The sequence below is a fragment of the Cyprinus carpio genome, chromosome A13 (genome assembly GCF_018340385.1).
Source record: "Cyprinus carpio isolate SPL01 chromosome A13, ASM1834038v1, whole genome shotgun sequence".
In the NCBI taxonomy this organism is placed as follows: Eukaryota; Metazoa; Chordata; class Actinopteri; order Cypriniformes; family Cyprinidae; genus Cyprinus; species Cyprinus carpio.
Genome location: NC_056584.1, coordinates 10,759,321 through 10,775,315, shown reverse-complemented (window position 1 = coordinate 10,775,315; position 15,995 = coordinate 10,759,321). Strand labels below are relative to the sequence as shown.

General features: G+C 34.8%; 1 protein-coding gene across 1 annotated transcript in view; it reads left to right on the top strand.

Moving 5' to 3' along the window:
* Positions 1–15,995, top strand: part of LOC122147152 (pro-neuregulin-3, membrane-bound isoform-like) — a 56,564-nt gene that overhangs the window by 14,005 nt on the left and 26,564 nt on the right. Inside the window, exon 2 of the mRNA XM_042768302.1 lies at positions 1,076–1,149. Within this exon, the coding sequence (XP_042624236.1) occupies positions 1,076–1,149 (74 nt within the window). The remainder of the gene's footprint in view (positions 1–1,075; positions 1,150–15,995) is intronic.

Below are 15,995 nucleotides of genomic sequence, written 5' to 3'. Positions count from 1 at the left end.
TGGGCAGTTACGTGAGCAATAGAGCTGGAGAGAGAGCAAACAGCTAGGCTGGGAGAGACATGGCATACATATTTCATATATAAAAGACAAGCATTTCATTTCCATATTTAGTGAACACAGAGAGGGCTTATTCAAGCAGTCAGGGCTTTGCTGAGGTAGAAAATCAGCAAACTCGCTGTGCCCATGTACTTCCAAATCAATCTACTGCCATCTGCAACAGATGCATGACATGGCACGTGTGGATTTCCCATATGATTTCCAGAAAACCCTCAAACATTTTTCATTCTGATTGGATTATCCACATCTTGGAGTTTCTCTGTTGTAGGAGTTTCACCCACCTGGCCCCTGAAAAGTGTTTCAATTAGAGTGGTGGAGTGACCTTAAGGATTTCAAGAAATATTCCAGGTTCAATTAAAGTTAAGATCAATCAAAAACACTTGTGACAGTGTTGATTACCACAAAAAAAAATCATTTCCAGTTGTCTGTTTTTAAATAATTTTTATTAGTTTATAATAATTTATAAATAAATAAAAATTGCCTTGATTACAGTAAGGTTATCACCATTTCAGTTCAGTTTGGACTTTGGTTTTCGGTTGCACAATTCCCTTGTCCGCATTTGTCACTATGGTTAGTGATTTGATTTGCTATAATGTTCAGCTGTGTCACCTTGTTAGCCTGTGTATTTAGGTTCCTGTGTTTTCATTTCTTGTTGCCTGGTCTCGTCTATGTTTCTTCAGTGTTGTGTCTATACTACCCTGTGCTTGGATTACATGTGGGTTGGATTACCTGTGTGTTTGATTAAAAACTTTTGGAAGCTTTATCTTTTTCCTCGTGCATTTGTATTCAGCTACTTGCTGACAAAGATGTCATTCTTATATTACTTATATAATATAATAGTATTTATTGATATTTTAAAATAGCTTTGATTTTTATATTAGTTTTCATTTTAATTTTAAGTATGAATAATTTTGTTTTTCTCATTTTTATCTTCATTTTTTTTTGTAGCTTTTTATTTTTTATTTTAGTTTTTACTAACTGTCCTTTCTTTTTCTTTATTGTCTTTTTCTTAAATCAGGTGTAAAGAGGGTTTCCAGGGCATTCGTTGTGACCAGTTCCTGCCCAAGACTGATTCCATCCTGTCTGATCCAAGTGAGTACCCTTGCATTTTGCTTTAATAAATCAGATGCATGTAAAAGCATACATTTTTACTCTGCTGTGTCTGAAGTTAATATAAAATACCACATGTACAGTCTATGTATTATAGGGTCCTTTTGAAATTGTTTTGAGTGTACAGGGTCTCTCATGTGTACAGAGAGAAATGGCTATATAAATTTCAGCTTCTAACCCAAATGAATGCTTAGCCTCTGTGGACCATAACGCATTTATGCATTCATTTACCAATAACAACAAGGCTTTGCAGTTTGCAGTCTCACAGACACCGTTGTCATAGAAACCTTGTCATTACTAAAGTGTCATAACATTTTCATATTTACCTGACTGGAACAGATTTCTAGATTTTCCCACCCACTCAGCTAATGGCCATACATTATATTCACATACTTCTACCAAACCTGAATATCTCTTTTCTGAATGATGTATACCATATTATCGAATAAGGCAGTGAGTGTGTGCTCTTGCATGCATACATTGTGTGCGTGCCTGCGTGTGTGTGTGTGTGTGTGTGAGAGAGAGAGAGAGAGAGAGAGCATGTATAGGTAGTGATTGCATGTTGGATGCAGTGAGTAAGCCCACTTGATGAGTCACAAATGGAGCATGATTATGAGGGGTTCTGTTTGTTGACCTTCTCATACAGATCTATCAGCACCGTTTTATATGAAGGATAATAAAATGAGCTGCTCAAGAAATTGCAGCGTACACATGTTAATTGGTGAGTCCTACCAGCTGAGAATGCTAAGTACACACCCTTTTATTGAACAAAAATCAACGCGTATACTGTACATCCACACTCATCTGCCCACATATCACAGGATAACATTCATGTTTCATATCCAGAAAAGGTATTAGTACAGCACATTTTTCTATTTTTATCATATAAACTCATATTTCTGCATAATATAATTTTATACATAAGATGTTTTTTTTTTTTTTCTTTAAGCTTTCATTTCATAAGCTTGCATTTCTAACTCTCTGAAGGAATTGTAAAAATCAGGTTACAATGCTAGCATGCCCAGAAAATCTGCATGGGGCAACTCCTCATCTTGTAGGCCTGATTTTGAGAGCTAGAATGTATAACTCCACCACTGCAATCCAATTCCAAAAACCTAATTTACACACAAAGGAAGCATGTTTGTGTTGGAAAAAAAAGGCAATGACTTCATTGAAATATTTACTTTGCAGCTATAGTTTAGCAGTTTTACCAGTCCTTTAAAAGAGGTTGTATGAATTATATGCAGTTTTTTTTGGATTCACTTCCAACCAACACGTTTCATAGTGTGTGTGGCATTGTTTTCATAAACATAGCATTTTGCTCTGCTCTGCTCTGTGTTGTTTCTTCTACTTCACTAGAAGGTTAATGAACAACATTGTAATCTTCTGAATGGCATCATGACAGAGTTTGGCACAGATTTGCACTACAAGTCTGCCAAGTTTTAGCCACTTCTTATCTTTTTTGGCACAGAGACAAGGACCACCTATAGGGTGAACAAAAAATATAAGAGTAGAGTAACCAATTTCAGACATGTCACAATAGCAAATTGTGAATAATGAGCTTACCACTCAATTTAAACAATAATACCTCTGTTGAAGGAGAATTTAGTGTCCTGACAAATGGCTAAAAAAATAAAAGCCAGTGAAATAAAAGCCACACACTTATTTTATGTTGGCCTACTAGACACGACATATCATTTTGTAAATGTGACCCTCCACATACAGGTCACATACAGGATGATTTACTGTGCTTTTGCACCTCTTAAATTTCTGTAATCTCACTGGTATCCCTTCTGTTCAGATGTTACTCTTGCCTTTTCAGATTCACAAAATCTTCATCAGTTCAGAAACAAAAGTACACAGGCTTTCAGTTTTTAAAGTTTGAGATGCCAGTAATGGGTTCACTGACAGGACAGGCACACACATAGCCAAAGTCTCTCCCTGTGCCACCACTCTTAAAAGCAACATTCAGAGAGGAGAGGGACACCCCAGGATCACTGTGTCCTTGAGTTACAGAGCCATGACTTTCATGACACATTTTTCCAGCTCTTTTCTTTTCTGTTGTATCTCTATCCCTCCATCTTCTAGCTAATTGTCTTCATGGGTAACAAGTAAACAATAACTATACCATAGAATAATGTTGTCCATACAGTGAAAACAACAGTGGGTATCTTTTCCTTTTATTGGTATGGACAAGAAAAAAACATTGCAACATTTTTCAAAAAACATTCTGGATTAAATTCAAATTAAGCTTGAAAAAATCTGTGGCCTGTGGTTAATTACCAGAGGAGAGAATTTCAGCTCACTCCTCAATTTGTCAAATAGAACAGGTAATGCATTTATAGTAATGCACTTACAATAAAAGCATAAGAGGCAAGATAGCCTGAGGGTTTGAAAGCAGTGTATTTTTTTTTTTAAGCGCATTTATTATAATTTTGTTTTTTCATTTCAGACATACTGTTATCTAAATTGTCTTTTTTTGGGATGGGGATACTTTTCTAGGTGGAGGCTCTGTAGTTATATAATTTCTTTGGCTAGAGTTGCAGTTTATGAATAGATATGTGCCATCCGTTCCTGGTATATTCACAAGGTAAGATTAGGTGAAGTAAGACACACTTATCTGCCATCTGCATTCGTCTGCCTTTTGCTTACATCCAAGCATTTCATGATGTCTCACAGCATCATATATATTCATCAGAGTACCTGACCCAAGGTCAAGAAGAAAATAATATGCTGAATTATTACAGTCATTTCCAGGATAGCACCAAGATCAAGCAGCCAAAGCCAAACATTTGCAAGACAAAACACCACATGCTTGCTCTCCAAGTGAATTATGAAAGAATAAAATGTTCTTTTTGTCCATTTCATTGGAGGATAGTGCCAGACACACTATTTGAAATGTGCATGTAGTCTCTATCAGTGACCTCTCTGGATAAGTTTTTTTTCATTTGTTGAGTCTGCAAGATCGAAATGTCCCATATTGAACAAATTCATTTCCATCTGTAGTTTAAGCTAAACTGGAGCAACAGTTGCAGATGTGCATTTTAAAGAGACAAAACACATGAACCCAGTAACTTAGTTTCATTTATCTTTTTACCTTTCTTGATCATCGTTATTTGTCTACAGTTACCACACAATAAATAGCAAGTAATATTCAAGCAGTGTTAATTTTTACAGTTGAATCATAGTTTCTGACTTTTATATTTGATGACAAAAATATACTTCAAATGTTAAAAAATGTCATATTTATTCATTTTAGTCAATTTTACTGACTGAAATGGCAGCTAGTTTTAGTCGACTGTTGTGAGCTGTACAGATATATGCCACCCCTGTGGCTTATAAAAGAAAATAACCTGCATTATCTTGCCCCTTCAAGACTTTGACGCACTGAGGGTTTCAAAGTGTTTTTAATGTATTTTACCCTATTGTTACTTAAATATTTCTCTCTGACTACTCATCATTTGACTTTTTCAAAACAAAATACCGTATGCATGTTATTTGATAAAGTGTCTGTTTTGCCTTTCATCATCACACAACGAGGCAATTGCAGCATCATTGGGGCAACACACTAATGGATTGCAGTCTCTAGAGCCAATTTACCTTACCATGTGGGAAAGTGTAACACAAGCATAAAGGGAAATTTAATATTGATTGCTGCAATTCATCTGTTGAGGCCCAGTGCAATTCTGCTTGTTCACACTTGTAAAATATTTATCCAGGTCTGAGGTAATGCTTTTGGATGGGTCGTTTACAGTAAGATCTAGATCTTGTCAGCCCACTTCATAATGAAAAATGTGTGAATTGTATGCTGATTTCTACTGCATATTGCTCCGTTACAGTCTCCTTGGCAACCTGCCATGTGGGCAGGGTTGTAAGGGCTATTTTTCCTCTTCACGTATCTTGGCTGAGAATAAAATGCATGTAGCGAAGCTAATTTTAATCCTCTTGAGATTCTATTAACTACCTGCCTGAAGACGGTCATCTTCTCACATTTTCCTATGATAACTCAATTTAGCATCCATCTGGCAAAAATTCAGGCAAATGTCAAGAGTGTTCAATGCACCTGATTTTCAGCAATCATGTACGACATGATTTATGCACTCAGTGTTTAAAACACATCACCACTTATTGCTGCGTATTCTGCTTGATTGACAGCGACCTATTAGCTCTCAATTTCATGTGCCTCCGAAGAGACCAGCTGTTTTTTGTGGAGTTATGTGTTTGTTATTGTTACTTTGAGGGCCTCCTCCTAATTTCAAAGCTTTACGAGAACAGATCTCTCATTTTGTTTGCACAGATTCCCTGCTGATCACAGTGTCTGTTTACTGAAAAGTGAGTCAGTGGTTATTAGCAGTCTCTTTGTGATTATGGCTCAGCCAAAGGCAGCAGGTGAGAGGGGGTAAGTAATTGTCAGAATTGCTGATTAGAGTGGGTTCTCACAGCCTTTGGGCTCCTTATATTTGAATGATTTAGGCTACAAGAGCTTCTTGTCATCATTTCAGCCTCTCTGACTAGATGACAGTGTTATTGGCCTTTTGAAACTTTTCATTTAAAGGGCAAGTCACAGGCATGATTAGTTATCAAAGACAATGGCATCATGTTCATTCGTGATTCTCTGTGCAGCAGATTATGTAAATCGAGCTGATATAATTTCTATGCAATCACTAGGAAATGTCACACTCGCTATTAGAGGCGGGAATCTTTAGATACCTTGGGATTTGATTCAATTTTGTCAAAATCCAATTCCAAATGATTCTTGATTAATTTCTCAATTGACATCAATTTAAACTGAGCCATGTATTCTTATAAGTAGCATACAAAATATGTAAACAATTTTTTTTGTGTTATGTTTTATATTAGGCTATATAATGTTTTAGTTGTCCCTGATTGGTTTTTCAAGGACTTACATTTTTCGCGTTTAAATAAACTGCTAACCAGTTACTTCCCCTAGTATTGCAAATTCTTGCCAAATTCTGATTTTTTATATAATATATATATATATATATATATATATATATATATATATATATATATATATATATATATATATATATATATATAATATTCAGTTCAGTGTAAATCAAATGTCATTCTGCCTTTTTGTCTTTTAACTGTTAAACATATTTGAAGGCTCCAGTGTGTATGTGTGTGTGTGTGTGTAATTTGCTAAATGTATTTATTATGTTATATATATTCTGCTTAAATTGTGCAACTTGTGTCATTTTAGCTGTATATAGTATATATATATATATATATATAGTTTATAAATAATAATGAGTGTTGTTGTTGTTATTATCAATTCTGATTATTACATTTTGTAGCTCCCTCCAGAATTGCGTGATGCATCATTTAACTAAATCTACAGAATCCCTTCCTTTACTTGCTATCTCAGAAAAGTTTAAAATATCAAGTTTGCTTTGTAACTAACACACTCGTCTTGTCTCATCTCATCTGTTCAAGGTTTTTACACACATCTGAGGCTTTTCAGATCTGTCTGTACTGGCAGACCTCCTCTCATTTCACAGTGCTGGGTTCTGTCAGTTCTCTGGCCTCCTTAGTGTCTAAACATTATGAGGCTCTCCTTTAATAATTCTTCCTAAGCCTTTCAATCTCCCCAGCGTCCCTTTGTCTGTCAATAAGCCTCGTAGGCATCCTCTCCTCACCTTTATTCACAAGCCATGAGCACTTCAGAGTTATTACCCATAATTCCCTGGGAGGAACACAGCATCATCATTACAATGACAAACAATGGGGAGCTGAGAATGTGCTGACAGATACAGTCTGTCTGGCAGTTCATAAAAGACTTTTGTAACTCTGATGTAACATGAATAGCAAAGGAAAGTGAAGACAGAAGGGAAGGGAGGAGAAAAGGACAGTAATTGGTTCTATCTTGCTGCGTCTGTCCACCAGCTGCCTCTGCGTATCCAATGATCAATTCCACCTCACAATACTGGACAAACTTTGCCATTGCCGTTACAGCAAATATCTCATTGTTACTATTTAAACTGATGGTAATTCTGACCACGAAGTGAAAATAAAGATCATAGCAGTGCTATAGCAGAAGACGTTTTGCTTGCATGGCTTTAATGCTAGTAGAGTGATGAAAATGAATATCATAATGGCTTATTCAAGCACATTTGAAGATGCTGAGAGCGTCTGATACACTCCTTCAATAAAGAGACATACAGTACAATGTTTATATTAAATGTGAACAAGCCGTACTTGCTTCTAACTTTGTTTGCTCATATAGGAGCACAGCTTATACAGTTAGCCTGTGTTTGTTGAATATAACTCAAAATTTTCTGTGGACAACTCTTTCGAGAGTATCATAGCATAGAACTAGATATCCTGTATATTAAACATGGTCTGTTGCTTTTCATAGATTCCTCTGATCCTATTTGAAGACCACAGGTCACAAATCATTTTTACTCACCCATATCCTTAGCATAGCTCTAGTTGAACATGACCTATGAGCCAGTGAGAGACCATTTTGCACCCGCTATAGTCATTATTCATGACTTTTTGAGATTCCATAGCTCAGCCTTTTCTCATCGCATACAGCTGTTCAATTTAGACATTGCGGTTTTTTTTTTTTTTTGCATGTTTTGTTTTTTTCCGTCTGTGTTGTCCACTGGTATGTCATGAAACTGTCTCAAATGGTTGAGAAAAGATCCATGAGGCCAATTGTAGCCTTGGGCAGCTATACTGATGAATCACCCACATCCAGTCTGCACACAAAGACGTGTGTGTGAGTGTGTGCATTTGCCTGCAAAAACATGTAAAAAGAAAGACAGATAAAGTGCTGTTTGACATCAGACCATAATGTTGATTGGTAGGTGGGTATTACAGTAGTCCACCTGAAAAACTGACACATCAACTTTGGTGAACTTTTAGTGAACTTTTTATTAAGTCTCTAACTTGAACGTTAATAGGAACTGTTGGGTAATGCTTCAGATTACAACTCGCAAAGAACTACGTAATTATACTGAATTTGCAGTGTACTTTTCTGTAATTATAGTGTACCTATAAAGAATGTATGTGTACTGTAGGTATAAGGGAACAACTCCTAATAACTCCTAATAAGGGATCAACTCCTAACCCTAAGGTTGTGGGTTCGAGTCTCGGGCCGGCAGTACCATGACTGAGGTGCCCTTGAGCAAGGCACTGAACCCCCAACTGCTCCCCGGGCGCCACAGCATAAATGGCTGCCCACTGCTCCGGATGTGTGTTCACAGTGTGTGTTTGTTCACTGCTGTGTGTGTGCACTTTGGATGGGTTAAATGCAGAGCACCAATTCTGAGTATGGGTCACCATACTTGGCTGTATGTCACGTCACAATGTGTTATGTTTGGGTAATAAGGGGGTAACAACCAGAAATGCAACCTGCAAAGAACTGCGTAAGTAAACTGAAGTTACAGAGTAACTTTTTTTGTAATTATAGAGTAGTACCTCCTGTAGCAGGGGTGTTTCCTCCGAGGAGGCAAGGGAGGCAGCATGTCCTCAAAAAATTGGATGAGAAAATATTCAATATTACAAACATAAATTGCATTTATTACTAAATATGGCATTACAAGTATAAAAGTCACTTGTTTTTATAAAGTAACACTGTCAAACAGCGACACCTGCAGGTAAAGTTACAGCAGGAGGCTTGCCTCCCATCGGTCCATAGACTTTCTACAGAGACCCTAAAGCGTGCTGTGACTTTTCTGGAGGCTCGTTGAGATAAATAGGAGAAAGTCACGTGAGAAGAGGCAGCGCCTCCATTGTGCTATAATTGGATATGATCGGTTATGATTGGATGTAATTGATTCCGCCTCTTGTTTTCTTGTGAGCTCTGTCTGAATAAAGAAAATGATGGCGTTATTGACTAGTAAACAACTTTCGAGCTTGAAATGGTCTGAAAACATGATGACTGTGTCAGTTTTTAGTGAGCATTCAGCATGTTGAAATGAAAGATATATCTTCGTGTCTGTGGCAGTGTTTACAGAGGTTTTATGACGATGACCCGAAAATAAGTTGACTATTAAAAAGAACAGCTGAACATCAGTTATATATTGGTAATATTTTACAATAAGGTGTCACTTAATGAGTTAACCAACATGAACAAACAATGAACATTTATTACAGTATTTAAATACAGTTTTCATTGTTAGTTAAATACAGTTGTTCATTGTTAGTTCATATTAGTTCACAGTGCATAAACTGTTAACAAACACAACTTTTGATTTTAATAATGCATTAGTAAATGTTAGTTCATGTTGACTAAAGTAGTTAACTAATGTAAACTAATCAAGCCTTATTGTAAACTGTTTCCAGAATATTGTTCAAATTGTTACTTCCTTTAGTTATTACTTTGAAATAAATATAAAAATGCATAAAAACACTATGAAATGTATAATAAGTAATAATAAAAAAAATTAAATAAAATACAAAATCATATAACATTTTTATTATTAAAAAATATTTTTGTTCTCCTTTTTGTGATATTTATTTACCCAGGAAAATGTGACAACATTTAAAGTGTAAAGTGTAACACACACACACACACATATAAACTGCCTCATTTTAAAACACCACCGCAAGCCACTGCTGTGTAGGTATAGGAGAATATTATGCAACGTTTGCATAATAAAGGGGTAACAACCTGTAAAATTGCAAATCATTTATACTGTAAGTATTTTGAAACCTATTCTAATATTCTGTGGTATGTATGGCCTAAACGGCAATTTTATGTTTGGGAATGATTTAGAAAGACAGTATACTTTTTATAATTTTATATTGGTATTTTATTATAGGCCTAGGTATTTTTAACCATTCTATTATTAAAGAAAACATGATGGAGATTACTGAACAACAAAACTGGACATCTAGTAAAATAAGTTAATGAGTTTCTGCTATGATTCATAATTCACGAGTCTACTTACCTTATGAAAGCTTATTCGTCAATCTCAGCGACTTCACACCAGCAACTTCCCAACACCACTATAACCAAATTACTTTGCATGATATACCATCAAGGTTCAATGCAGCTTAAAACAAGCTTACCTCTTTCCAGCTCTTCACAGAATAAATATATGATACAACATGTAGAGGGTTTAATTTGGCTATCAAACTATTAAATTAAAACTAGTGCAATATTTTCCTCTGTAATTTCTGTGGAAATATACAGTTGTTCTGTGTAAATGTAAATACAACATTTGCGGGCTGTAATTTTAAGTGGTGCTTTTCCCCCCATTGTTCCATGTAGTTACAGGATAAGTGGCTACAACAAATTGCTCTGAAACGTTGGTTTATAGAGTGTCATACATACATATATTATATATCCGGTAATATATCAATAAACATGGTGGACTGTTTTGTTTAATTCAAATATTGTTTGAAATTTACTATAGGCCGATTAAAATTTATTACCCCAGTTCAGAAAAAAGCAAAGCAACTTCATACTTATACAGCTTAAACAATTAAACCAAATTCTTTTGAAAATGTTGTTTAAGAACAAATTTAAGATTTTGTTCAATTTGTTCATGTTTTTCACCCACTGACGAACTTAAACTATTATGGCCAAACCATCATGCCAATAAAAACACAGTAATAAACATTGAAAGTCAAGATTAAACTGTGTATTACAGTGAACTGACAGGGTTTTACGTCTTTGATTTTACGGTTTTGATCCACGTCCTCAAGCACCATTTCGACTAGTTCAGTTCCCGGTTTTACCACTCATCAGTTGCCACTCAATGATGTGAGAACATACTCAGACAAAACCCTCCAGTTTTAAAAGAACACATTTCAGTCAGTTTCAAAAATCTCTCTCCTCTTCGCTTCGATTCGTTTTCTTGTATTTTCAACACATACTCCTGTCATAAGCTAAAGGGTTACCAACTGTTGTTCACACAACTTATAGATAAAATCCTTACAGCCTTTATGAAATTAAATTAGTGCTGCAAGTGCTTTGTGCTTCAATGTATTTATTTGGAACTGGATGCAGAAGATAGTAATGTCTAAGGCAGAGCTTCTCAGCTTTGGGGTCAGGTTACTTATTACTGAGTCCCACCCATTGGCTCAAATCAAGCCAAAAATGCAGATGGGGTTTGGATTCAGAAGATTATATATATTTTAAAAAAAAGCACACATGTATGTAGCTAGTCAAACCAAAAAAATTATTGTTAGGTCAGACATAATATTAGAATAGGTAATTCCTTTGGTATATTTTAACTAGAAATGGGTGCAGGACACTACAGTTCATTCTCCAATGTAGTGAGGATAGCAAAATATACCTAAACGGAACTGTGAAATATACCAAAAAAAGTACTTCATACAGTGGACTATCGTAAAACTGATAAAAATTTAAAGGGACCAAAAATTATTCACACACTTATAGACCTGACATGTTTTAGTGCTTAAAGTGCTATCTGACATTATCAATTATCAAACAATTTTGTTCTGAAACAGTCATTCACTCTCTCTAAGGATTCTTCTTTTTATTACTGTTTTCTAAACTATAGCGAAAAAACTGATGGGGTGTGTGAAATGTTGCACAGGTGTCTGAATAAATGTTGTTATTTTTTTACCAGATATAATATTTTGATATATATATATAGTGGGTGCAGGATATACAGTTATTCATGTATATATATATAATATATATGAAATATATAATATATATTCATACAGTGGACTATCAGTAAAACCGATATGTTTTTGAAAGAAATCTCTTATGCTCACCTAAGGCTGAATTGCTATTTTGATCATAAATTATAAACAATTTGTGACACAGTTTATATTCAATTTTAAAAATATTACTGTTTTAAGGCATCAACTGTGCAAAAATAAATAAATTTGGTTTCTTTAAAACTATTTTTGAATGGCAGTACAGCTTCTTTTTACTTAAATATATAATATTATATCAAAATATATTTCTAAACAATATTGAATAATCTTTAAATGGTGTGCATAGTATGTATTCACATTACGAATTCACATCATAAATATAGTATTCATGTTAGATTAAAATTCAATTAAAAAAACTATTTAAAAAAAAAAAAAATTTAAGTAGTTTCAAAACTATTAGAGCATAATTTGATTTGGTGTTAAATTCACTCATTTTATATTTGGCAAAATTCAGCAGGATAGTTTATTTTAAGTCAATTTGGTATTTAAAAAGTATTAGAGCCAAAGATTGATTTGGTGTGTGTGTGTGGCAAAGTGAGCAGGTTAGTTTATGTGTGTGTGGTTTAAATAGTGTTTGCCAAGAGTGTGTGTGTATGTGTGTGTGTGTGTGTGTGTGTGTGTGTGTGTGACAGCTGTACGCTCTTGAGCTGTGTGTTTGCTAGCACTTATTTGAGTAAAGCAGGATTCAGTGCACTTGATTACATTACATTGCAGGACCAAATATTGTTCCAAGTTGGACAGAACAGCGAAGATTAGATGAATAAGCTTTTAATTATCATGTCGGACTTTGACAAGCTGCAGTGCGACACACAAACCTCAATCTTCCCATTAGACAGGATGAGTGCCAATGAAGGGATAGCCAAATTATTTTTTTACAGTTACAGAGTCAATAATTAAACAATTGGCTAAATGTTTTCTTATATATTACAACTTAATTTGTTGTTGTAACATAATGCTGTGCATGGATGATGTTGTGGGGGTCGTGTGCATCTCGAAAAAAAAAAAAAATGGGTCATAGACCTAAAACGGCTGAGAAAATCTTATAAATATTTCACTTTTCATTCATTTGCATCTGGTGTGAAAAAGCTTTTTTTTTTGTTAGTTTTTACACCCCAATTTCACAGTCTTTCACTGTCTCACTATTTCTCTCTGTCATCCTCTATACCTCACACTCTTTCTCTTATGATTGTAAAACTGTAGCTGTGTGCTTTTACCAGCATGCTTTCTGGGTGTAATGAGAGCTGATTTCATGTCCCAGATGCCTCATATCACCAAAAATTATTATAATTTAGACGTTGAATAATGCAATGAAAAACTGGATGAGACAGATCTCAGTTGAGAGAATCAGTACTGTTGCCAAACTCAAATATACTGATACTGTATGTACTGTATTTGTAGTTACTGTACTTATCTGAGGCTTTGACAAAAGTATTGAAAAAGCCTACAGCAATGGCACATGCTGTTATGCAGAAGCTGCAAGATTATGAGCAAATACAGATATTGAGTTTCCGAAGATGAGAAGGAAGCAGCTTTACGGGATGTAGATTGTTATTATACGACAGAGAGTCATGAGAAGGAAGCAGCTTAAAAAATACATGGGATTGTTTTGATTAGGACTTTGTTTGTATATACCACTTGTTTTTTTTATTTTCTTTAATAGAGTTTCTTGATCAGATAAATTTTTTTTACAGAGTGTCATTTCTTAAATTTATTGAGGAAACCCCCAAATTATAATGAATGTGACATTTGTGGATAAGCACACTTTTGTAACACTTAAAAATCAGGTTTAGATACTTCTGGAAATCAATTGTAATTGTGCTCACATTTAGTGTGTAGTCACACTAGACAATCTGATCCGTGCCTGAGCGCGTTTGACCCCCAAAGCCCGGTTCGTATGACTAGTTTGATCGCTCCACGGTTCATTTAGCCGTCCCTGGCTCACTTGGAAGAGGGGGGCCAGAGCATGGTTCAGTTGGCTTGGGCGTGGTAGGCATGTAGTGTGATCGTTAACCTTGCCGCAGCACGGAACAGCTACTATTTTGTGTGTGTGCGCTACTGTCATCATTACGACCGCAAAACATGATCTATTACTACAGTACTCTTTTCAATAATTGAATTAAATCAAATATATTTAGGTTTATAACATTTCTAGTTCTCACCTTATTGATAAACAGGAATTGTAGTTTGTGAGTAAAGTTGCACATTCTTTCGTTAACATCAGCAGTAATGGACCACAAAACCACTGACACAAACAATCAAAAAACTATGCATTCCAAAAACGAAACACTTTACCACAAAACCATTCTTAAATGATCAATTTTTCAAAATTGAGATTTATACACCATCTGAAAGCTGAATAAATAAGCTTTTCATTGATGTATGGTTTGTTATGATTGGATGATATTTGGTCGAGATACAACTATTTCTTTACTTAATAATTGAGAAAATCGCCTTTAAAGTTGTCCAAATTAAGTTCTTAGCAATGCAAAAAAAAAAACAAAAATTATGTTTTTATATGTTTACAGTAGGAAATTTATAAAATATCTTCACGGAACATGATCTTTACTTAATATCTTAATGATTTTTGGCATAAAAGAAAAATCGGTAATTTTGACCCATACAATGTATTTTTGGCTATTGCTACAAATATACCCCAGCGACTTAAGACTGGTTTTGTTTTACATTTACACAAAGTGATCAATTTATTAGGCAGTCTATTAGCGAAACAGGTTTTCTCCCTGTTATTGCGTACATGACATAAGTGTGCTCCAGCCCTTAATGTTTAGTGCAAGTGTGAGTGCAGTGAGGGAGGGGGATAATCACACTTTGGCCCGGTTCAAGACAACTGTGCCTGGTGCAAGTGAAACTTTAGCAGATGTGGTTGTAATTTTGAAAGTTTTATTATTATGCACAGTATTCTTCGTCATGAATAATCACTTAGCCTGTAACATTTTATCTCATGTTAATCTCATGTTAATTGCTTCCTAAGCTTTTAGTGTATCTCCAAATCTACAACCAATTATTGTTAGGATAAAACATTCTGGTTGTGAGAATCCTTGAGTATTCCAGGGATGAACAACCGAATGACTCTCGGACTGCTCAGGGGCTTTCTCTGCTTTAGATGTGAATCTAAACTGATTCTATTGCCATGGCATTCTCAAAGCCACCCACTCACATGTGAAAGCTCACATGCCCATATGCATCCAAAACTCATCCAGGCGTTGACTCTGATGTTGTTGGTGTAAGTAAATGGGGTTCAGCTGGTCGTTTGTTGCCTCAGGCTCTCTATGGTTAGAGTTTATGGTCTCTCGTGGGTTCATTTACATTTTCTCTTCGGATCAGGAGAGCAGAAATGTGTTTAGTTTTGTTAAGGTTCTGCAGCTGAAACTGTCTCTCATCTAGGTAAACATTAACGTTGAGCTAACTATGAACAGTCGCTCAGTGGGGTCTCATTAAGCCCCATTAAGTTGTATTGCTCAAAGATAAGATTAGATTCTGACACAACCACTGCATAAATCATATTTAAATCAAATCTAAGAAATGGTTGTTTTGTGTTTTGTAGATTCAGAGCTATAATTCATGACTTATGGTGCAATGGGAGTTAGTGAATGATAACATTTAGTAATCATCTCTCTTAAGTATTTTATGCTCACAAAGACTGCATTTATTTTATATAAAAAATATATATACATATATATTATTACAATTTAAAGTAACTTCAAATTCAAATTTTATACATATTTTTTTTAATACATTGTGTGTTAATATTTTAAAGTGTCATTGATTCTTGTAATGGCAAAGCTGATTTTTCAGCATCAATCAACCAAATATTCATTTTAAAAATAATAATCAGATTTATTTTAAATATTATAATATCTTTTAAGCATTATATTATAAACATTTTAATACTTTTTGCATTTTTCATCTCTTAAGAAAGTCTGTGAAGTGGTTCAAGTTATTCCGTTTTAACTGGTTTTAAATATTAATAATTAATTCATGATAATATTATGACAATATCATTATTATCATTATTAAAAACAAAATGTTTAGCCTATTCAGTTGCACTTGAAATGTCAAAGTAAGTTCAGCGATGAAGTGTAAAGAACCCATAGGTTTAGCCAGCCCTCTAATTCACCCATAACACCAAGCAGAATGTG